The sequence below is a fragment of the Crocodylus porosus genome, unplaced genomic scaffold (assembly GCF_001723895.1).
Source record: "Crocodylus porosus isolate Cpor-Errol unplaced genomic scaffold, CroPor_comp1, whole genome shotgun sequence".
NCBI classification, from domain to species: Eukaryota; Metazoa; Chordata; order Crocodylia; family Crocodylidae; genus Crocodylus; species Crocodylus porosus.
In genome coordinates this window covers 5553719-5577809 of record NW_017728939.1, presented here as the reverse complement: position 1 = coordinate 5577809, position 24091 = coordinate 5553719, and the positions used below count along the sequence as shown (strand labels likewise).

The 24091-nt window shown below is 39.4% G+C and overlaps 1 protein-coding gene across 5 annotated transcripts in view; it reads left to right on the top strand.

Moving 5' to 3' along the window:
* Positions 1-24091, top strand: part of LOC109318469 (zinc finger MYM-type protein 4-like) — a 52001-nt gene that overhangs the window by 10631 nt on the left and 17279 nt on the right. For 3 of the 5 annotated variants that reach the window (XM_019547756.1, XM_019547760.1, XM_019547757.1), the window contains exons 4-23: positions 620-687; positions 1339-1509; positions 4904-4982; positions 5315-5567; positions 8852-9026; positions 9135-9347; positions 9989-10139; positions 13882-13997; positions 14119-14391; positions 14879-15029; positions 15276-15448; positions 16074-16236; positions 17738-17878; positions 18428-18465; positions 19399-19543; positions 20719-20837; positions 21741-21912; positions 22954-23007; positions 23125-23304; positions 23913-24007. In XM_019547756.1, coding sequence (XP_019403301.1) covers positions 620-687; positions 1339-1509; positions 4904-4982; positions 5315-5567; positions 8852-9026; positions 9135-9347; positions 9989-10139; positions 13882-13997; positions 14119-14391; positions 14879-15029; positions 15276-15448; positions 16074-16236; positions 17738-17878; positions 18428-18465; positions 19399-19543; positions 20719-20837; positions 21741-21912; positions 22954-23007; positions 23125-23304; positions 23913-24007 — 2930 coding nt within the window. The remainder of the gene's footprint in view (positions 1-619; positions 688-1338; positions 1510-4903; positions 4983-5314; positions 5568-8851; positions 9027-9134; positions 9348-9988; positions 10140-13881; positions 13998-14118; positions 14392-14878; positions 15030-15275; positions 15449-16073; positions 16237-17737; positions 17879-18427; positions 18466-19398; positions 19544-20718; positions 20838-21740; positions 21913-22953; positions 23008-23124; positions 23305-23912; positions 24008-24091) is intronic. The other 2 variants (XM_019547758.1, XM_019547759.1) reach the window with 2 other exon arrangements.

The following is a 24091-nucleotide window of genomic DNA, read 5'->3' as shown; positions in this document are numbered from 1 at the left end:
GGTCACACACTCGCAAATCCTTGTACCTTAATAAATATTTTGCAAGCAATGCTTTTACAAACTTAGGCTATATGTTAGGGTAAATGTTTGTTTTTAGAATGTTGTAGGAGACCCAGTATATTTTAACATATCAAATGATTATTCTCAAAGTTCATTTTCCAGGATATTAGTAAGCTAGTACCTTTCAGGTGATGAAAATGCAAAAGGCAGAAAAGCAAGAAAAAGCTGGATGAATACTTCTGTTTTGGAATATCCACAGCCAGATATAAATATTAAGTCAGAAACATGGCAGGATCATCAGAATTCACTGGTTCACTTTGGGAGGCAGAGAATCACAGGGAAGGAAGTTTGCTTCAGTATTTTATGAACATTTCATTGAAATGGGGAATTAATTACCAAGTGGAATGCTGAAAACATTCAGTTCCCCTTAAGCACTCTCTCCTGACTTTCTGGGGGAGAAGAGGGAGCCATTTGGTTTAGTTGGTTTTAATACTTTAATACTAGGGAGGTTCTTAGGCATTGTAGAGATGGACATTGATATGAGACCCTTAAGAGATACCAAGCAGTTACTCCTCTAAAAACTGTATTAATTTACATTTAATGTAAATATTTTCCACAGTTACTAATCAAGTAGAAGAAACAATTCGGACACAGTTAGCACCACAAGCTCCAGAATCGAATTTCAGGGTAAGCTATGGCATCACGCTTCTTACTTCTGTGAGTCTAGCAACATATTTTGTGGCGTTTAAGATACAAACTTTTTTAAAGTGAATATTTTATAACAAGTATGGTAGTGTTAGTGTGGTGTCGTAGCTGTGATGGTCCAGGAATTAAGTAAGAAGCAAAGATTTTGTAAGGTGACCAAATGCACAGTTGGGATAGAGTTTAGACAAGCTTTTGAATGAAAGACATTCTTCATCAGGTCTGAGGCATAAAAACTATGCTGTGCTGGCTTTTACTCCTCAGACGTGATGAAGAATATCTTATAATGAACATGCACTTTTTGTCTCCTTAGATAGTTTTACTACCTGGCAAATTCAAATGCTGATTATTTTAATTTTACTGATCCTGTCTCTGAATGAGCGATATCAGTAGAATAGTTGTATTTTGCTAATTTATTCTATGAAAGAAAGTACAGAATAAGTGAAATCTTGGGAGTTGACCAAGGTGGGGTTGTGATTTCTCCCTATAATTTCTATGAGCCTACCACTTTAAAGTGGGTGTTGTATTGTTTACAAGGAGAAAGTGTTTTAGGGAAGGGAGGAAACAGCCATTTTAAAAAATGTAATTTAAACATTAGGTGTGTTTGTAATTCTTTTCCATACTCTTGTGTGTCAGGAGTCTAGCTACCTATTTTCTAGTAAGGAACCCATTGGACAAGAACTGGGGAATTCCTTTACACCAAGCATTAGAATTAAAGAAGAGCCTTTGGATGATGAATATGATAAAGCTATAGCAGCACCCCAGGGACTATTAGACAAAATTAAAGATGAACCAGATAACTCTGAGGTAAGTGTGCCTTTCTGTTTCATACTTTGGTTTTTATCCCAGAAACTGGGTAAGGATTAAATCCTGAACTTGAGTTGTTGGTTGAAACTTAACCTTGAGAAGCAATACAATTTAATAGAAAGGCTCTTTCTTTTACCACCAGCAAACCCAAACTAATTATTTTCCCCTCTCTCATGACACCATATTCTTGAAAATATCATGCTGTTTCAGTTAAGTAAAAAATTGCTGTGATATGTCATTTTTAACATGGTTTATTGTAACATTTACAGCCAGAATAGACGCTTTTAGTTCAGCCTATGACAATATCATGTTTAAAAACCCTGAAGCAGCTGGAGCCAGCCTTTTGAGCAGGTGTGCCACAAATTAGCCCCGACCCTCCCCGAGTGTCAATTCAGGCTGCCCATGCCACTTTGGCATAAATGCCTCAGGTTGGCCACCCCTATTCTAAGTATAATTCATATTTTCCTGAAAAAAAATTGTAAATTGTTACAACTTTTATTTTGATCTTAATGGTTTTATTTCCAAGCATTAAGGGCTAAGAACAGTTTTTAAAAGAAATTTTTAAAAGCTCTTACTGATTTCAGTTTATAGTATGTGCTAGCAGGCTTTTCTGAATTAAGACCAGAATTCGTGGAATTTTTGGTGATTACAGAAGTAATGTGTAGTGGTTGTAAAATTTAAGAATCCCTGGTCTAATGGACTGAATACAGTGCTAAATGTCCACATCTTAAAAATTCCAATCTTTCTTTGTTACTGGTTCATTTTGTGATTCTAAGCAAATCATTTCTATTGACCTCAGTTGTACTATATATAATATGATTGATACTTGCCTCATAGGTAATGCTTGTATTATTGTACTCATTGGTAGTGTTTGTATAATGCTTTTGTGAACGAGAGACCTGTGTATGTATCATGTGCACTGTGATCACTTAATGTTGAGAAAACAAATATAGCACATTAGGGATCAAAATAATATTCTCTGGGGATGTCAACACATTCATTAATGTGCTTTAGGTAGTGCACATTAAATCTAGTACCTTTTGGGTGCCTATACACGAGTGCGGAGGCTGCTCTGACAAGCTAAAATTCCAGTACGTCAGAGCAGACTCGATTAATCAGTTACCCAGGTTAAATAGGTGATTTAACCTGGTGGCTTAATTCGATTAATCAAGTCTGATGGAGCATGGCAGTTACTGTACCCCAGCCTCCTGCATCTCGTGTATCAGTATCCCTGTGCTTAAAAATGGCAGCAGGGGTGCTTGAACTAAAGTTCATTGAATGAGCTTTAGTTTAAGTGCCCTCCACCATGATTTTTAAGTACGGGGATGCTGAAACATGAGAGACAGCGGTGCTTTATTTAGAGCTGCTCTTGGAGCCACTCTGTTCAAAGCGCCGCACCCACGCCACCCCTGGAGAACATGTAAAAGAGCCTTCCATTGTGAGGTACTAGAAGAAGGCCCATTAGCTTATTTTAATCCACATTAACTAAAGAGCATGGTTTTTTGCGATGCTTTCATGCACATTAAAGCATATGTGTAGACATGCCCCCTGTCTAAGATGATATAAAAGTTACGGCTTGCAGACACTGTCCATCTATCTCATGAGTTTGGTGCCTCTCTTCTGGCTCTGTTCTTGTTTTGATTTTTCTGTTTGATCTCCATGCCTTGTTGTATCTTCCTCTTCTTTTGTGTGTGCCTATTTTATTCTTCCTATCTGTTTCTTGTCTGAAAATACTTTAAAAGCTGCTCCCTGGTGCCTGTCAGTTCCAAGTGAACAACTGTGTCACACATGGATAAGTGTAAAGAAAAACTTGCTATATACTGATTAACACTGAGCAGATTATTTGTAGCAAATTGTTTAGGTTTTGCCACACTTCTTGTTTGTGTAATATCCATGTAACAGTTTTCATTTTGCCCCCCCCCAGTTTTTGTCTAAATGTTTTGTATTATTCCTGAATTTTGTTTACTCTCTGACATGCTGTTTGGTATCCACGATAACCCTAAACTGGATTTTTAACTCTGTGTCTCTTTTGGGACTCACTATAAAAGTATGTCATTAATTTATATATTTAATAATGGACAGGTCCTTATTTTAGGCTGCATGAATATGGCAGAATGTAATGCAAGATGTCCTTTGCTTATCAAAAGTCATATTAATGCATGTCAGTGAAGACTTGGAAAATAAGAGGCACAAAATTTAAATTGTCAGACACACACATCCATTGGGTAAAACTTTACAGGTATCAACTTCATTTGTTACTGGAGGGTAATACGGAGTGTGATGAGGTATATTTAATTTTGCTATGTTCAATCTGGAATGTTTTTCCTGCAGTCTGAAATACAGAGCACTCTGGCACAAACTGTTTTTAAGGCTGAAACTTTCTAGCTTTCAGCTCAGATACATTGCAATGAATTTATGCTCTCTAAGGGCTTAATCTTGCACAATTGACATTAGGATGTGATCCAGTTCCTATCCTGAGGGTGGCTGCTGTAAACACTATAGTTTCAGTTGTTTTAAAAATTGCTTACAGTTGACTTGTAAAGTTTTAAGACTTGCAAACCATTACAGTTTTTATTACAGTAAAAAAGCACACACGTGAGAGAATATTAACACTTTTTTTTAAATGCTGTTTGTGTGAATGACACACAAAAGCCTTGGTTTCCCCTTTTTAAATGTTGCAGTCCATCAGTACCAAACTGGACTAGTACCTCTGGGGGCTTTTGTGAGAATTCCAAAGAGAATTAATTTAATCATCTTAGCAAAGAAATTCTGCAATTTTCCCTCTTAACTCAGGAGAAATGCTGTGAAATTTTTAACATGTAGTCCATAGGTGTTAGTGTCCCCAAGCAATTGGGTAAATCTTGTCTGGCTTTGTGGGCTCCCTCCCTGTTAGAGAGAAATAAATGCAGTGTGTGTGTTTTGAAAATAGTTTGAAATTTCATATATCATGCATTTCACTTGCATGTAACGAATGAATGCATGTATTGTTTAACCTGGGTAACACCATTGTGTTACCTATTGCTCACATTGTAACAAACCTAAGTTATCTGCCTGATAAGTTCATAAACTGCTCAGGGGTATAAGAATTCTTGGTCCCATCTTGTACTTTGTAACAATTTGTACCCTGCTCAAATATGTAAAGGACTTTGAACAGAATAGGTCCTATCAAATTTCAGGGTTGCCATCAGGACCATAAGGTGCTCTGAGAAACAAGTTATTGAACATTGTTTGCAAAAACTTAAGGTAAATGCATCCTCCAGGAAAGCATAAAGCCTCTTTGCAGTCCAAAAAATACAGTTGGGGAAAAGAGTGCAGTGGTTGCAATGGATAGTTTTGTGTTCAAAATGTTCAACTAAGTCTGTTTGTTCTTTCTTTCCCCCCCTTTTGCTTTTAGGAATATGGTCAGCAGCCAAAAACTCAGGAAGGGGAGCTGAAAATCAGCGCTGTATTTTCAGTCAGTGGCAGCCCTCTTGGTAAGGAACAGGAGAGACCAAACTTAGTTAAAATTGTACACATCTATTACATTCCACATTTGTTATTTCTAACTGCAGTAGAAATGAAGTCTGGTTTGATTTAGACACTTTGGAATATCTGTGGTTGGAGATTACAAAATTCTTTAGAATCAAGTACTTAATCTGATAGGGCAGATTTAATTTTAGCAATGGGTGAAACTTGCTGCCATGCAGAAGGCCAGCACAAGCCACATACATTTGCATAGCTTATGCAGTCCTGAAGTCTCACTTCAGGGAAGAAGTTAACTCAGTGCATTTTAGCTGGTAGTATATACTTTTTCTTGTTTTTCTAGCTCCACAGCTGACATCAGGTTTCCAGCCTGCTGTGGCATCCTCTGGTGTAAATAAAATGCTTCCTTCAGTTCCAACCACGGCCATTCGGGTTTCCTGTTCTGGCTGTAAAAAAATCCTCCAGAAGGGGCAAACGGCATACCAGAGGAAAGGCTCGACTCAGCTCTTCTGCTCCACACTGTGCCTCACTGGATATACTGTTCCAGCTTCTCGTCCACCAGCTTCTACCAAGAAAACCTGCTCAAGTTGCTCGAAGTAGGGCATCATTTTAGTTTCTTGCTCTATCCACTAATATTCAGACAAATGGCATCATATTTTTAAAGAAAATTTAGCTTGCTAATTGTCACTATCTTGTTCCCATAGTGCCCACTCACTTCCACTGATGAAAAATGTTTCTTTCTCTGTTGACTGAACTGCCTGCAAATGGTAGTGTGAGCTCACTTTCCTGTTGGTGGACAAGGACTGTATTATGCAGCTATATATGCTTTTAAACCTTTTCTGTCTACCATAGTTTTCTTGCATACAATACATTGGCAAAAACTGCTGGAAATTGGAGTGCACATTTTTGTGAGAAATACAGTAAGAGCAGTTTCTACTGCTTACCAGCAGAAAAATGAAAGTAAAATCTTCAGCCATCCACAGGAAACAGAACATGGAGCAGGCTTTGCTCCCTAGCCACTGATACTTAGTTACTTACTGTAAGGAAATACCTTTTTTTTATTCTGCCTTTCAAAAAACAAGATGTATATAATAGTTGAGGGGGTGTTATATGTGAGAAAATATGGTATGCTTTTTAGACCTCTCACCCAGAAGTTCATACCTTTTTATTTGCATTAAAAATTAACTGCAATAAAAATGTATACCTGAAGACATACTGAGTTTCCCCCTCAGATAATGCAGTCTTACATAATCTTACTCATTTCACATTTAATGTGATTCTTTCATCTTAAAAAAATTACTTTGGCTTTAATAAGTTTGAAGTCACATTTTAGTAGTTGAATGTTTGGATCAGATTTCGTGAGATTGACTGAAAATTGAAGTATTCCAATCTAGTCTTCACAAAGAGTATAAGCTCTCCATTCCACAAGACTTGGTTTTTCTATGACTAGAAAAGTCATTTCAGGGCACACCGTTAGCACTTTAGCACTATGTAATATTTGTTAATCTCTGCTAAACTGCAAAGCAATGGCATTATTGAACACAAAACATTTATTTTGACATGGGGCATAATAGGTCTCAAGTCTCATATGCTTGCTTCCTTGGCCCAGTATGGAAAAATCAACCTTCCCTTATCTGCATAATTGGGAAAAAACCTCCCCTGGATAATAAGTAAGCCTCTGTTTTACAGTCCTGTTAAAATTTTGAGCCAGAATTTCTCTCCTGCTCTAGAACCAGTTTTAATTGTTATAAGCAGTGTTGTGACAAAAAACTATTTCCAAGCTAACCTAAGAGAGATTTTGGGAGTCTCTGTTCAAACTACCATCAGTATTAATATACTGTAACTTGAGACAAATTAATAACCTCACAACTGAATTGTGGCAGGATTTGCTTATCAAGGGGAATTCTTCATAGTTATGTTTTTAGTTAGGAAAGTCATTTTGCAAAATGAGTGCACCTTTGTTTTTAAATTACTTTCCAACTTCCGGCAACAGATTTGTTACCCTCAGATTTACAAGGTCGGCTTAACATAAAAAATAAATTGGCAATTTATTATTTTAAGTATTTGATGCATCACTGTAAAATTTCACATATGAATGTCCAGTTGTCTTATCTGTAATCTGCATTTATGGGTAAAGAATTAGTTCTCTGTAAGATATGTGGTGCTGTTTTAAACATTTACTGCATGTATCCTTCCAACCTAAACATTGAGATAAAAGATTGTTCCCTAGGAAACTTTAAGGCAATTTAGTCAAAATAGGTGCAGAGTGTACAGGAACAGATAGGAAGGGGAAGAAAAGAAAGGCTAGCAAGTAAATCCAGCAAGTAACTCTCTCAAGTAGAGCAGCAGAAGAGGACAATGGAGGAAGAATTGGAACAGTAGTGGTCAAGTCAACGTGGGGTGATGGAATTGCATTCTTTTTGTAGGTTTTTTCTTCCCCTCTGATCAGTATAGATCTTTTTAAAAGAACTCCTTCAAATTTTAATTCAGGTATCCTGCATTCTGAAATTTATCATGCATAGCTTATATCTCTCTTCGCTTTACTGAATTTAAAAGCAGAATAACAATTTGTTTAGTTGTTACTTTATGTTAATTTATAAAGCATGTAACTTTGGATGATCTTTAAAGTAGTTACACACAAATCCATCCTTGAAAATAAGATTTTAAACCAGGAAGGCCATTTTGTTGTATTTTGCTGGGTTAGACACTCTTCAAATTATGGCTGAAAAAGACTGGTCTATCTAAAGTAAGCCCACAAAGGTATGAAAGTCTTTCTTATCATAACACTTTTTCTCTTCCAGACAGGCTGAATAAAAACAATTAATGAATCATTTATTTATATTAAGTACAAACTTGCCTTCTGAAAATTTAAACTTATATCAGCCTACATTGCACCCTAAACTTATTATACTCAAAATCATTTAAATAAAAAAATAAAGTTGATATTTGTCTTATTTTACCAGAATGTTAAAGAAAATTTATCCTCAGAGGTGGTGGAAGTCATGGGTTAAGTTCCTGAAAGTATAGCTGAAGTATAGAAATGCCTTCTTACAGGAGTAGCTTCTTCTGGAGGTACAAAGAGAGAATTTGTTCATTTTAGTTTAATTCAATTCAATGTCTAGTCTGTTGATAGTTAGCAGGCCAGTTGATTGGAAGTTGTAATACCAGGGCAATTCATTTTAAATCATAGATTGGAGGAAGCAAACAAAATATAGGAGACAGGTCTACTCTTAACATTTTTAGAATAAAGTGACCAGAAACAATGTTTAATGTACTAATTACATATTTATTAAAACAGTTAAGTGTCAGTGGAAAACAGGTTTTGCTGAACTGTTGCTGCTTTCTTACATGTAGCACTTTTTAAAGTACTTTTATATATCTAATATAAACAGTTTTTAATTTTTTATGCATTTTAATTTTATTCTAATCTGAATGCATCTTAACACGGATCACAAGTAAAATACTCATCTTCCTATAAAATTAAGATGTTACCACTTTCTAATATAATATGTAAAAATTAAGAATCTGAATAAATGTATATTAAACTATCTAGTTGCTTAGGTAAGTACGTATAGATAAATTGTATCCTCCCTCACAGCAAAGAGAAATGTAAAACTTACTGGTTTGCAACTAAATACAGTGTTTTACACTATTTCAGAGATTACCAATCAATGAGAGTTGACCTTTCTTTTGGAAGATAACTAAAAACTATTGTTGCATTACCCCTCCCCCTGCCCTCCAAAAATGCCTGAAGTCATTCATGTAAATCAGCACAGAGAAAACTTCAGTTTAAATCAATTATCTTAGTTCTAAAGAATATGGTTTGTCTATGGGAGGCTGATATGAAGCTGAAATGTATTCTTTGTTTCCATTATTATAGAGACATTTTAAATCCAAAGGATGTAATCACTGCCCAGTTCGACAATACAAACTCCAGTAAGGATTTCTGCAGCCAGTCGTGTCTCTCCACATATGAACTGAAAAGAAAACCTGTTGTTACTATTCACACTAACAGCATTTCAACCAAGTGCAGCATGTGCCAGAAGAATGCAGTGGTAATTTATGTGCAGTCTTCTGCTTTTTTTATTTGAACTTCCTGCAAATCAGAACAGTTTAAATGCCTCTGACACCAAATTCTGTATTATTTGGGGGGGGTTTTTCAGATTAGACATGAAGTGAATTACCAGAACGTTGTACACAAGCTCTGCAGTGACGCCTGCTTCTCGAAGTTCCGTTCTGCTAATAATTTGACTATGAACTGCTGCGAGAACTGTGGGGGCTACTGTTATAGTGGCTCTGGCCAGTGCCACATGCTTCAAATAGAAGGCCAGTCAAAAAAGTTCTGTAGTTCAACATGTGTCACGGCATACAAACAGGTACTTTTTTGATACTTATGTCAGATATGCCATGGATTGAAAGCTATTTGAATTCATAAGGATAGATTTTCATATATAAAGACTAGAAGTTGTTAATAGCAGGCTTCAGTTCTTCCTAGGTTTGCTTGGGATATTTGCCTTTATGCTGCTTGCATAAGGTGACCTAATACTTAAAGGGAGGTAGAAATGGTTTATTCTCATCTCTTCTACTGACCCTCTCTGGGCATGCCACTTGATTTCTCTTTGCCTCCATCTGTAAAATAGAGATGTTGCTTATCAACCTTAGTGATATTTTAACAGTAAATGTTAGTAGTGTTCTAGGCACTGACAGATACCCTACTGGATATGAGGAATTATGATTTGTGTTATAGCAGGCTTGAGACATCCTAGTGCCAAAACTGGGAATATTTAAACACACCTGTCTTAGCAGTAATGTGAGAGATCATTTAGATATAACCAAAATGCCTGAAGACAAAATTACAATGATAGAGAGGAATTTATACTCTAAATACTACTGTAATTTCTTGAGAAATCTTATTTCAGACAGACTGGCTTTCATTTTTATACACATATTCTCTATGAGGTGGGTTAATTTGCATATTAAAGTTCTAGATAAATGACCTATTTTATTCTTTCCACAGAAGTCAGCAAAAATTACTCCCTGTGCGCTGTGCAAGTCCTTGAGATCTTCAGCTGAGATGATAGAGAGCACAAATAACTTAGGAAAAACTGAACTGTTTTGTTCAGTTAACTGCTTATCAGCATACAGAGTTAAAATGGTTACTTCTGCAGGTAACTTCCTTTGCCTTTTGTTTTATCTGCATAATTCCACCTAGTTGTTTATCTTGGTTGAAAGCAAGGTTTAAAAAATTGGCCAATAAGATTGAACCAAAAGTAACATTCTTTTCCAGAGCATACACAATTGGAATGACTACAAATGTTAGATATTTGAATAACACTAATGTATTTCACCAAGAAAAACTAAAGCTTTTCACCAACATTTCGTTTGCTACTGCTTCTGTCGTGTGTGTGTGTGTGCGCATGCACAGGCACTTATAAACTATTATGCTTATAGCTCTAGAATGCACGTAACCCTATGTATGCACCTGGACGGCTATTGTTGTGGAGTGAGAGGTTGAACACTGGGCAGTGGACAACTTTTCCTGTCAGCTGAGCTAGAGTTGTGCTGGCCTTGTAGCTGGGACACTGCACCCCATGCCCTGCCAAGTCCTGCAGATCAGCTAATCAGTGGGGTTGACCAGCAAAACCCCTGGGTCCTGGACACTGCCACCCCATGTCTGATCCCCCAGTCTGAACTTGGAAGGGAGCAGCAGCGCTGAGTGCCCTGACCATTTACTTCTAAAAAGTCTACCAGGAAGCCAGCTACTCAGAGCAGGACACTGAAATACTGGGGCTACGTACAGAAGTTCAAAAAGCCCAAGGTCCAGTCTTCTCAGGTTTTTCTAAGCTGAGTAGCTTGAACCAGTAAGAGGCTGTGTTTGGGTGGTCAAGACAGGCAGTAGCCTGCACTGGCCCAGGCCAGGAGCCTGGGGACACTCACGCACACCACCTCTTCATGGTCAGCTGGCTAAGGCTGCTGACCCAAGCCCAGTGGCAGCCCAGGCCTGATTGGCTGCTGGACACATGCTATTTCCCCCACCACCCCGCTGTCAGCCACAGGGAGAGGCAAGCCAGCAGAATCTCTCCCCAGCCCCTGCCCCTGAGAGGGTAGTAGGGACGGGGAACACGCTACCTGGCTCTGGCCCCCCCGCCTGGGATCTGCCTGGAATGAGGGAAAGACCCCAACTGGGGGCTTTTCACCCCCTGCAGCTTGGGTAACAGGGCTCTGATTGGCTCATCACTGCTTCCTCCCCACAGGAATGCACACAAGGAGCCTGGCACTGTCCGTCCCAGCCAGGGTCTGCCCAGTGTGGGGGAAAGACCCTACTGAGGTTTTTGCTCCCCTGTAGCCCAGCTCACTGGGCTGGGGTTGGATCAGCTCAGCCCTGCCCCCTCCCCAGCCCCCCCACCTGTGAGAGGCAGGGGGGCAGAGAGGGGAATACACCCAGCTGGGGTCTGCCCAGGATGGGGTGGGGTGGTGAAAGCTCCTACCAGGGGTCTTTCATAACCCTGCAGGCCAGTGAGCCAGGTGGGGATGAGCTGCACCCCCTCCTGGGAAGGGGATGGGGCTGAGCTGATCATCCCCACCCCCACCCCCCCAGCCCCTGCCTCTCACAGGCAGGAGTTGGAGAGGGGACAGGGCTGAGCTGATCCCAGCCCAGTGAGCCAGGCTGCAGGGAGATGAAAAGCTCCCAGTGGGGGTTTCCCCCTCCTCCTTCTCCCCATGATGGGCAGACCATGACGGGAGAGTGGGGGGCGGTGACAAGCTGGGCCTGGTGCATTCCTCCCCTACTCCACCTCCACTCTTGGAGGTGGGGGGCTGGGGAGGAAGCTGGGCTGAGCTAATGCCAGCCCAATGAGCTGGGCTGCATGGGAGCAAAAAGACCCCAGTAGGGACATTCCCCTGTACCAGGCAGACCCCAGCTGTGGGGACCAGGACCAGGACCAGGTTGGTGTGGTTCCCCACCCCTTCCGGCTGAGGGCTGGAGAGGAAATGGGGCTGAGACAGCCTTGCTCGCCTAGCTGCTCCAAGGGCAAAAAGGCCCCACTGCTGGGGCTTTCCTTTCCCTTATCCTGTACAGACTTGGGGCTAGGGAGGTCAGGGGTCCATTTCCTTGTTGTCCCCCCTCATTGCACCGGGCTGACAGGTAGTGCCTAGGAGCAGAGGCTTTAGTGCTTTAGCTCTGAGAGAGGGGCCAGCCCTGCTCCAATAGAGCAGACAGCACAGCCCAGGGCTGCAAAGCATTCTGGGATACTGGGGGACTGTGACTTAACTTGAATTGAAAAGGGATATGGGACAGAAGTTCCGTTAACTGGTTTGACCTAAATTAGTTAAGTCTGATAGTATGTCCAGCTAGGTTCATCTTAAACCAGTTTCAGCCATTTTGAAAGAGGTTTGCATGCCCTGAACTTCTGTTCTGTTGCAGGTTTAAACCAGTTTTGGATCACTTACACCGGTTTATGTGTAATGTCTACCCCTAGTCTGGGAGTCCTAGGGTCTGTTACTGCATCACATAAATGTGCAGGCATTATGGGTGATGCTAGAAAACTTCCTAAAGCACGGAAGTGGTTCTTCTTCCACCACAAATGCTAGCTCTTTGTGCCAGGAAAAAGGCATTTTTCCTCAGCAACATGTAACACACACCTGTCCATAATCTTTAGGTGAGGAGGACCTAGAACTCTAGACAGCCAGCATCCCTAGTGAATGCTGTAGCCACTGAGATATGGTGGTGGAGAACAGATGGGCACACAATGGCTTTTCCCTGTCCTGAGGCTGAGTGTGGTAGTCATGAGTTCTGCTCAACTCTTCTTTGTATCCAGAACTGCTATATGGCCTTAGGGGCGCACACATGAGCACCAGCTGCTACTATTTATGCTCAGTTGATGTGATTTATGTAGTTGCTATCCAGGTGCGTAAGACATGCACAGTGGACTACCAGCCTTTGTATAAGTGATTTGGGAGGGGACTTGTGTGATGAAAAAATGCCATGTAGACCAAATCTAGATGCCGAAATAGACTGAAGAGAACAGAATGCCACCCTGCATGTGACAGTGTTCGCTGGTCTTCATTTTTTAAACACAGGAGTTGTCTTCTCTCTGTCTAGATGTCTGTCAGTTTTGTGATTGTGGAAATTGTTGGTCTCCCTATCCTATCTGTATCCCAACTCAAGCAAATGTTTTGTTCTGGTACTAATGCTTGAATGATGGTGTCTGTTTCAATTAAGAGATTCGTAGCTAATTAACCATCTGCTCTTACTAGAGAATATACAGTATCACATTTTATGCAGACTGTTCTAGTACCACAGTATTAATAATTATATTTTTATGAAGTACATATGTTTGGTGAAATGGTTAGATGTACTGATACCAGTAATCTGATGCTTGTCGCAGTTCATCTAGTTTCTTCCACACCATTCAAAAGTATTTTTTTATTTAAGCGGCAACTTCTGTGTTTCTTTTTTTGTTTTAAAGGGTGAATTTTAACATATTACAAATGGCAGGGGTGGTCTCAGACCAGGAGTATTCCCCAAACTCTTGCATTTTTAAGCTCAGAGCTGACACCTATTTCACTTGTGACCCTTAGGCAGTTACCTAGTTTCTCTGTCCCCCACTTGTTCTTCTTGTAAAATGGGCAAACACTTGCTGACCTTTTTAAGAATGTTGTGAGGATTAAGTCGGTGTTCAACAAGCACAAAACATAATTATTACAGGGCTTATATCAGGATCCCATTAGTGCACTCAGTCCACCCTTACTCTAGCTTTTTCTTCTATGGAAAATTGTTCCTTCTCTGTTACAAATCCGTCCTTTTATTCAGAAACCGTCCTGTGTTTTTGTATGTACAGAATACAATATTTATAATGCTTTTTTCATCTTTATTCACTATTGCGTATTTCCCAATATTTTTTCAATCAGGTGTCCAAGTTCAGTGTAACAGCTGCAAAACTTCAGCAATCCCTCAGTATCACTTGGCTATGTCAGATGGGAGCATACGCAATTTTTGCAGTTACAGCTGCGTAGTAGCTTTTCAGGTACTGTGTCTAAACTTTTTTGCTAAGTTCAGTTAATAGAATAGCAAAATATTGACATAAATCAGAGAGATGGGTTTTCCTGTTGCAAAATGTGATTTCTTCCTCAATTGCTTATCCACAGAATTTGTTCAACAAGCCTGCAGGAATGAATTCCTCTGTGGTGCCCTTGTCTCAGGGTCAAATCATTGTAAGCATTCCCTCGGGGGCAACGGTATCGGCAGGTGGCACTACCTCGACTGTCTCCCCCAGCTCCATGAGCAGCTCAGCTGCAGCTGGTCTACAGAGGCTCGCTGCTCAGTCCCAGCAAGTTACTTTTGCCCGCACTGTTGTGAAACTCAAGTGTCAGCACTGTAACCGACTGTTTGCAACCAAACCTGAATTGCTTGACTACAAGGTAATAAAGGTTAGGGCTCTGCATATGGATCTCTCTGGATAGGGAAAAACACACCATAACTTGGTACAAGAATCCAGTGGTAGTTGTCTGGTGTCTGGCTTTGGCAGGCTCTTGTGGGATTTTAAGTATAATTTTGATGTATGGCAGAACTGCCAACAAAATTGGCCCTGATTTGTTTCTTTGTTGGTTACTTCAGAGGAAAGGCCAAGGATTGACTAGCTGTCTAGGCAGCATTCCCTCTTGCACGTAGAAACAATACCTCCAGCTCAGGAACAAAACACGTTGGTAGATTCTTCTTCTGTGGAAACATTCTGCTGCTGTTGAAGTTATACTTGTTCTTAAAATAAATGGGGGGGTAACTGTCCAGTATTGTCAATTAGTGATTTTAAATCATTTAAAAAAAAAGAGAGAGAGAGACTGAAAACAAAACAAAATTTGGACAGGTGTGTTCAAAGTTTGGTAACTGAATCATTTTTCTTCACTGTAGGGTAAAATGTTTCAGTTTTGTGGGAAGACCTGCTGTGATGAGTATAAGAAGAGAACCAGTGTAATGGCAATGTGTGAATACTGCAAAATTGAGAAAATTGTCAAAGAGACAGTGCGATTCTCAGGCATAGACAAGGCATTCTGTAGTGAAGGTAAGAAAAGGCAGGGCTGTGCATTAGGTAAATCAGACAGGAAAATGTATGCTATAAAATCAGAATAATAGAGGTGATGCTGAAAGAAATCTCATCTCTCAAATAGGGCTTTGTCCATGCTTTCTGTTAACTTGTTCATGTCAAGAGTATAGTCATGAATAAACTCAAGGAATTAGATGTTCAAAGACAGCTAAGTTTTAATAAAAAATAAATACATATTTTTTGTTCTTCCTTTGGTTTTTTTAGGTTGTAAACTGCTTTATAAACATGACTTGGCTAAACGCTGGGGAAACCACTGTAAAATGTGCAGTTACTGTTTACAGGCTTCCCCCAAACTGGTCCAGAATCACTTTGGTGGGAAGATGGAGGAGTTTTGCTCAGAAGAATGCATGTCTAAATTTACGGTTTTGTTTTATCAGGTAAGCTATGGCTATGCATCACTGTCCCTGAATCTAAATCTCATAGTTGGGGGGAAAAGTCTCTTAAGGCCAAGATATTTATGAGCTCTTTACCATGGAACTGTTTCCTCTAAAGATCTTATTTCGCTGTGGAAGGTGTCTAAAAGAGCAAAATTCTGTAATATTCTGTAAGTTGACTTTTTGCCATAATTAGGTTATTTGATTCTTCAGTGCTGCTTGTTCAGTGTCCAGCTTGGGGAGACCTACAACTCTCTATTTTGTATTTCTATATCACTGTAAAATCCTGTCTGCTGTTTAAAGTAGCAGCTTCTCAGCTTTACAAGGGAGATTTCCAAAGATATAAAAAAAGGTGGAGGGTTAGGTGCCCAGCCTTTTGTATACGTGCTCCTACATCTTCTGAATGCCAGTTTTGCACGTAAGAAGGCCTTACAGGAGAGCACGGTATGATGTTCTGATTTATTTGACTGTTTTGGGCTGGCGCCAATAAATTATGTATTCTTATATAAATTGCTTTGTGGGGACTAACTGATTTATTCAGAGCTATATGGGAAGGGGATCACAAATATGTGCTCTCAGTTGTCCTTACATATGAGCGTTTAATTTTTGCCCCCTCTGCTTTTTGTAGATGGCCAAGTGTGATGGTTGTAAGAGGCAAGGTAAACTCAGTGAGTCCATGAAATGGCAAGGGGAGATCAAACATTTTTGCAATCTGCTTTGTATTCTGATGTTCTGTAATCAGCAAACTGTGTCTGAACCCCCTCCCCAGAACAACACAGGTAAAATAGGATGTGAGTCATCTTGCCTTTTATTTGCATATTGGTGGTATAATCGTTTGGGAAAACCTCCTGCCAGTGAACTTTTCATTAGGATATTTAGTAACATCTATTGCAGAAGTGGTAGGTTCATAGCTTGCTTGCTATATAGGACAAACAGATTTAATAGAATTTTAGCTTTTTTTTTAAAGGTAAGTTAGTAAACTTTCTGACTGAGAAGACAAATGTGTGCTGCATATAATCCCAGCTGTTTGTCTTTCAAGCCTGTAGACATTCTGGCACTTTTAGAGCCATATTTCAACCTTATTGAGTATCCTTGTTAAATCTAAGCTGTAGATACATACATACATACATACATATATTGCTGATTATTTTAGCCAGAGAAGTGGGAAGGAGGGTGGGAGCAAAGCCTATGAGAAGAGGAACTATGAGTGTCTAAGAATTAAATGCAGTTGTGATAAGCACAGAAAGTCACAAAGAAATAAAAGAGCAGAAATAACAGTGACCCTAAAGAAGGGTATACTATCCCACTGAACGAGTGCAACTTCAATGTTAAGGTACCTGACACACAGTACAGAATATCGACTACAAGTTTACAATATGCATTCTGACCAGATTCTACTTTGATCCTCCTGCAAGTCTCTCTTTGACATCAGTGGAAGCTTTGTCCCAGGCCAAGAGTATCATTTTGTTGTCTAATTGATTTATACAGTGCTTACAGGTCATAACTAAACACTGTCTGCATATGTGTGGCTGTTCAGTGTATCTACATGGAAAAGACATTGATTTGTACTAAAAGTTGAGAGTACAGAGGCAAATGAGCAGGGGATACACAGAACCTCTGAAAATCAGGCTCCAAGAATCTAGTATAATGACAGGGGCTGTTTAATAAAATGGAGGGCGTCTGAAAATTACTTTAGATTGTGGTAAAGATGTGGCGCTTACAAGCAGAAAAGACCTAACAGCTCTTGACTCTAGAAGGGCTTCGTAAGACAACTCTAAAATTAATTGTATGCCTTGCTTAGTTTCCACACCACATTAGGGGCCTTTTTTCAGTGGGTCCATAGCACTGCTGTAAATGTTGTGCTTTAAAAATATTGTGTTTTAACAATTCAGCTGCTGTCCCGTCTCAGCATCAGATGAAGCAAGCTGCTGCTTACAAAAGCATGTGCATCTCTGATGTTAGTCTGTAAGGTGCAAATCTACCCTACCATTTGACTGTTGTAAATTAAGATAATAGTAGAAACAAAGTCCTTTTCATGCTGGGATGATTTGCTTTGATGGACTCTCACTGACTGGGTCATAGCTACTATGATTTGGTTATGGCAGCTAAAGAAAGCATCTTTTTGATCAAAAATTAAGTACATTTTGATATCAACATAACCACACACTCCCTTAGAAAAGGTTTGTGGGCGTGGGTCTTTGTGCTTGTAGCAGGTCTAATAGATACATACATCTTGTTACTTCTAGTGCTGTTGCTTACACTGCTTTATTTTCTTCCATTCATTTCAACCAGCAAACCTTTCCACAGCACCAACAGCTGCAGCAGCCCCTCCTTCAGTAAGGAAGGATTCGACTCCTGTTATAGCAAATGTGGTGTCCCTTGCAAGTACCCCTGCTGCTCAGCCCACGGTTAACTCTAACAATGTATTACAAGGTAGGACAGCTAAATATGCAATTCCAGAGGCTTTACATCTTTTTCTTTTTTTTTTTTTACCATGGACCTTTATTTTGCTTTCTCACCAACCTGAGATACAGCATTAAAGCCTGCTCTAGTTGAAGACAATAAGTCTCCATCTCCATTTCCCTGCATGTTGTGCCTGCCTTTGCAGCTGTGCAAAATGCTGCTAAATCAAGATGGCCAGGTTTTACATGCTTGTATCATAAGTGACTATGCAAAGTTTAAAAAAAAAAAAAATCAACAAAGACTCAGGCTCAATGGGAATTTATTCTCTTGACCTTAGGCAGGCAAGGTTCTTTGGGTAGATGATATCTTTTATTAGACCAGAATATTTGGAAAAATTCTTCTTTGCAAGCTTTCAGGTACAAACACCCTTTGTCAGACTGAGGAAGCATCCTTAGACGCTTCCTCAGCTGAAGATGTCCTTAGACCAACACGGCTACAGCCTATTCTCTTGACTTTAACAGCTTAGGGTCCTCCCTGTTAAAAATACAGGAACTAATCTTACGTTGTTCTAATTGACAGGTGCAGTCCCTACTGTAACAGCAAAGATCATTGGAGATGTAAGTTTTACAAGAGAATCCCTCTCTGCTTTGCTCAGACAAGATCAAAAATACGCCAAATTATTAAAACATTGAGTATTTTGTATCTAGTTTTTTTGCAGCTTGTACCTGAACTGCCCTTTTTCTGACAGTAATCAAGATGTAAAATGTGTGTCTTCACAGAAGTCTAGAAGTTTTATGCACACAAGTCTTTCTTCCTACATGTACTAGTAGACTGCTGATTTGCTGTTCTAAGCAGCATTTTGCTTTATGGGCACAAGTATAAATACATGCTTCCCCATAGTGGAGCTTGTATTGTAATCTGGTCATGCTATTAGAGCAGATCACAGAGAGAAAAATATTCAGCCTTGTATGCAGAAAATTTAGGAGCATAATTAATCAGTCTGCTTTCAGCAGAACTGATTCTAAAAATTCCAGTGTTCTACTTTTTATATTTATTCCTTCTCAGTGACTTTGCATCAGTTTGCTCAGTTTACTGGATTTTTCTGACTGCCAGCACTGTGACTTTAATGTGGTAATTGCAAAACTAACTTGGTCGTCTTGGTTCTTAATTTTTGTTAGCAGTAGACTCCAAAATCAGAATTTAGGAAGCAATATTTTATGTATAGATTCACATGCCCTTTTTTTGTTTGTTCTCTGCATTGTTGACAAGAACAAAAGTATTGTATACTTAATTGTATAAGTTAGCTGAATTTAACCGGTTTCAGATGATGGATGTGAAGGCACTCAAAATGCAAAATGATGCCAAATTCTATTTTTGCAATAATTTTTGTAGCAAACACACTCCAATAATGAGTATTTTTTTTATTAATTTCTCATTTTTAAATGACATCTATAATTAACTTGTATTGCAAGAAGTTTCTTTTCATACAGCCTTAGCCAGTAATAACAGATACTCATCTTTTTCAATGTTCTTTTCTGTTTTAAAACCAGGCTAGTACACAGACAGATGCCCTGAAACTGCCACCATCACAACCTCCCAGACTTTTAAAAAACAAAGCATTGTTGTGTAAGCCTATCACACAGACCAAGGCCACCTCTTGCAAACCTCACACACAAAACAAGGAATGCCAGACAGGTAGGTATCAGATCATCACTTTATCAAAAAAAAAAAGCCTGTATTTCAGATGAATGAGAAATACAGTGTTTTTATGAACAGGGAATTTAATATTTTAAAAGATAGCAAAGTCTTGATTTCCATGCAAATTTCTTGAAGTAAATGTGAAATGCATCATAGAATTGGCTCCAACTAATCTTTAAAAGGGTGTTACCATAATTTTACTTTTATGGAAAGTGGTGCAGAACGGTTTAGCGCCATGTAAAAGTCTTGTGTCACACTGAGGTTAGAGCTCAGGTTCCCAGCCTAAGATCACACCCATTCTAATGATAAAGAACTTGGCTTTTCAAAGGTTCTGAACACGTTTAACTCCCAAAGATATTCAGGATGCCTGAAAACTGAGCCCTTAGGGACTTTGAATTGTATCTAGAATTCATCGCCATCATCCTAGAGCTAATATGCTGTTGTTTGAATATAGAGCCTTATGTACAAAACCTCTGTTTTAACCCGTCAGTGAATTATAGTTCTAATGATTCTTAATATCAACACTAAAATTTAACATGAAGATGCAAGCAACACGCTAGAGTAAGTACATAAAAAAGCTTGGAATACCAAAATCTAAGTTAGCCTCTAAACACAACTGTATTAGTTGCATAGGCAGTCACTGAATAATCCACTTTTTCTGCAAGTAGTTTTTCATAAACACGCTAATTTTTACAGATGAAAACACAAGCATGCATTTGTCTTCTGAACAGTGGTCTTAGAAGTTTTAAGGAATCCTTCTGAAACCAGCCAAATAAATAGGGAAGACTCTCTGATATCTTTTGGGACTTGGTGTTTTACTTTTGCCATACAAATGGGATGGAAGCTAGATAGTGAAGGTCAGGTCTAAATCGCAGTCCTCACATAAATATAGGTATACAATCCTGGCCTGTTTCACCTAGCTGTGTCTTATTACCTGATGGGTATTCCTCTGTTAAGAGCTGTGTGTTATCCATATATTTGTATGCGTGCACTATGTTAAGAGTCACTGGGGTTAATGCACAAGGCTGTGCATGGGAAGTTATTGACAAGAGGCACCACTAATGGAACTGGTAATTCTTTGTGGCCCACACTTGGATGTTACTGAATTGCCGTAGATTCACTCGTTTTTCAGAACCTAACCACTTTTTTTAAATTTATTTTTAATATAACAGAGGAAGAGGAAGTTCAACCCAAAATCGTTGTGGTGCCTGTTCCTGTACCTGTGTTTGTTCCGGTTCCCGTTCATCTCTTCACCCAGTATACGCCTTTTCCACTTGGGGTGCCGGTACCTGTAAGTTTCTCTTTAGCACATCTGAGAACTCATGGGTTATGTTTTGTGGCCGGCAGTTTTAAAGATTAGTCTCAACAGATCAAAGCATAATGTAGTTATGCTTGTTCTTCTTGCTATGGCTAGATAGATCCAGTAAGCAGTATTCAGGAAAAGAATGGTTGCAAAAAGTATAGCTGCACTGACCTTGAGGTCATTTATTTCTGCTAAGGTACCTTAATTCTGTACCTTTTATCCAGTGGTCCAGATCTAACCCTATCCTCAAAAGAATTGAGTTAGAGAACTAAATCTCTAGAATGTAGAATGAGTATCTCCTGTGTATAACATAATACCTGATTGGGTAACTTCTCCATTGTTTGCCCATGACTTCAAATTCCTTGTAACTCAAGTATCACAAGTAGATACCCCTTGTGATACTTTCAGGGGGAAAAAAAAACATGGATTAATCCCATGCAAGAAACTTGGGTTCAATTTCAGATCCTAGTGTTTAGATCACAAGGTTATCAGAAGCTGGAGGTGCTGCAAAGGCAGCATGTTCAACCACTGAAGAAGCTCTTCTCTCATGTTTATGTCTATCCAACAGTGGAATGGAATCAGAGCTTGGGAGAAAATTGCAACTAATCCTTTATCACTTGAACAGTGTTGTGCATGATGAATAGTCTGAAACCTGAAATAATTATAAATGTTGGCAGCAAAGTGGAAAAGGGACACTCAGGAGTGTTTTGCAGAGGGGCAGCGAATTGTTCAATCTGCAGATGGGCTAAAAGGTTTTTAAAAAAGAGTAGGAGCAATAGAGAGGAAAATAGCTGGATCCTTTTTCTGCATTTTCTGTGACAAAAAATGCTTAATTTTCTGTGAAACACGACAGTGCTAAGAAATGTGTACTTTCCTGTGTGTCTGTTGTAGGTACCTGTTCCCATGCTTATCCCAACTACTCTTGATAATGCTGACAAGATCATTGAGACCATTCAGGACATCAAGGAGAAGATTCCCACCAATCCATTTGAGGCTGATCTCCTTCAGATGGCAGAAATGATTGCAGAAGATGAAGAAAAGGAAAAATCTCACTCTCATGGAGGTAGGTGATCAAATTTAAAAGGAAATGCAAATAAATAGGACACAGTGACACTGGCTTGTAGGCAGATGTCAACTCTGCCTGGACTGGACCCCACTGCCCTGCATTATGCTGTGATAAACCTTTCTATGCTGTCATCAGCATTTTATTTGCCTAGGGAAAGAGGCAGTCCATTTAAAAGTTGTCTTACTTTCTGAGTTAGAGAAAGCCAGCATGCCTTCTTGAGAGTTTAAGCACATAAGCAGTATAAGAATAATTTTCCTTCTATGCTGCGTAGTCTTTCTTTTTGTTTTCCATTCTAAGGTGATGTTTTTCATGTAAAGTTCATTCAGTAGTACTACTTAATTCCTTGTCTCAGGTCCTGATCTCCCCACAAGCCAGCTCTTGTTGTTCTACAGAAGTTTATAGCCCAGAACCTAGCTGAGCTGTGCTTGGCACAGAACCTGAGTAGATGACAATGGCCAGCCACCATTTTATACTTCTGTGATCTTGAGGGCAGCATTCAGCTGAGATAACTTAGATTTGTAGTAACAACTGCCTGTGAATGCTGAGCTGCTACCCCAGAGCTTTGTGTATTTGATGAAGAAGGATCTGGTAGCAGTAACTTAGAGCTCTTCAACCTAAGGGCTTCTCAGCTGGACGGAGCAGAGATAAGACCCATGTTAGGAAAGGAATAGACTGAAAAAAATGAAACAGAAGTTCCATTTGTCTGCAAAAGATCCCCCAAAAATAGCGAATCCTGAGGAATAGAGGGAAATAAATATGTATGAATAATTCTGAATTGTGAGATGTTGTCCAGAGCCCTGGTAAAGATATATTAGTAGAACTGTTTGGGAGGGAGATCCGGGGGGCTGAGAATCTGCACTAGCATGGCGCAAGATAGAGCTGTCCTTAAACCTTTTAGAACAGTTTTTTATGAGCTAAGAAGTGCTGCATTTTAGACTGCTGTTTGAAATAACGCAAAGCAAGCTACTCACTATCCACTGCAGAAATCCCTCTGTATAATATTTTTTGTCTCTTTTCCATCTTCCTTCTCTCCACAAGGCTCTCAAACATCTGAGCATGAGCTGTTCCTGGACCCCAAGTTATTTGAGAAAGGTTAGTATTTCATTACTAAATTGGACTTTGATGTCACGGTACCTTTTCTTTCAAACTTGCTGATCTTTGTCCTTCTTTTCCTTTGGTGTGTTACCTATGTGATTCTTTCAACCACAGACCAAGGCAGCACTTACAGTGGGGATCTAGAATCAGAAGCAGTCTCAACTCCACACAGCTGGGAGGATGAGTTGAATCACTATGCCTTACGATCGAATGCCATGCAGGATCCAGACCCTGAGCTTAGGCAGTTCTCCAAAGGGGATATGGAACAGGACCTGGAGGCAGACTTCCCATCAGGTTTGTGTAACGTGGAAAAAAAGAGCTGTCATAAATATGTGCATGGGTTTCTGAATAAGCACTGTACTACTTTTCATTATCTTTACTGCAGTCAATTAATTTGCTTAAAAAGGCGTATATTTCCATTCAACACAAACATATGTTAAAGCTGCAATATGTCTGCTCTATTAAAGATACCCCATCTTTATAAAATAGAACACACTTTTGCTGTCCTTCAAAGTAAACCTCCTTAGATGATTTAGGAAGAAATAGCAGTTACTCTTCTTTGACTCCTTTTAAATTTGTTGTTTTGTGTCCTGCCATGACATGGTTTTTTATTGGACAAAAGAAAGAAGTCTCTTAAAAGCAAAAACTTGTTTAGTTTCTGGGGGTTTTTCTTCCCCTTAGAATTCGCTGTGTCCCTTGTATGGGACTTCCTCCATGTCCTCTGCCTGAGCTTCCTCAGCTTATTTATTGAAAGGGACTTCAGCACAGTGTCATGTAATATGAATATCTACATGTGGAAATGCTAATTTTAAGATCTTTAATAATGTCTCAAACTGTCATTTCTAGATGGGCCTGTTTAAATCATATAAATTAAACTTATGATGATGTTGATTTGACTTTAGACTCATTTGACCCTCTCAGTAAAGGACTGGGTCTCCACTCACGTTCGCGAGCAAGGCGAAGGCATAGAGATGGCTTTCCACAGCCAAAAAGACGGGTAAGAAAGTATCCTTGCAATATATAAATTCAGTGCATCTACAGTGCTAATGTTGCATATGTATTTTCTTGTCATGACTTTGCT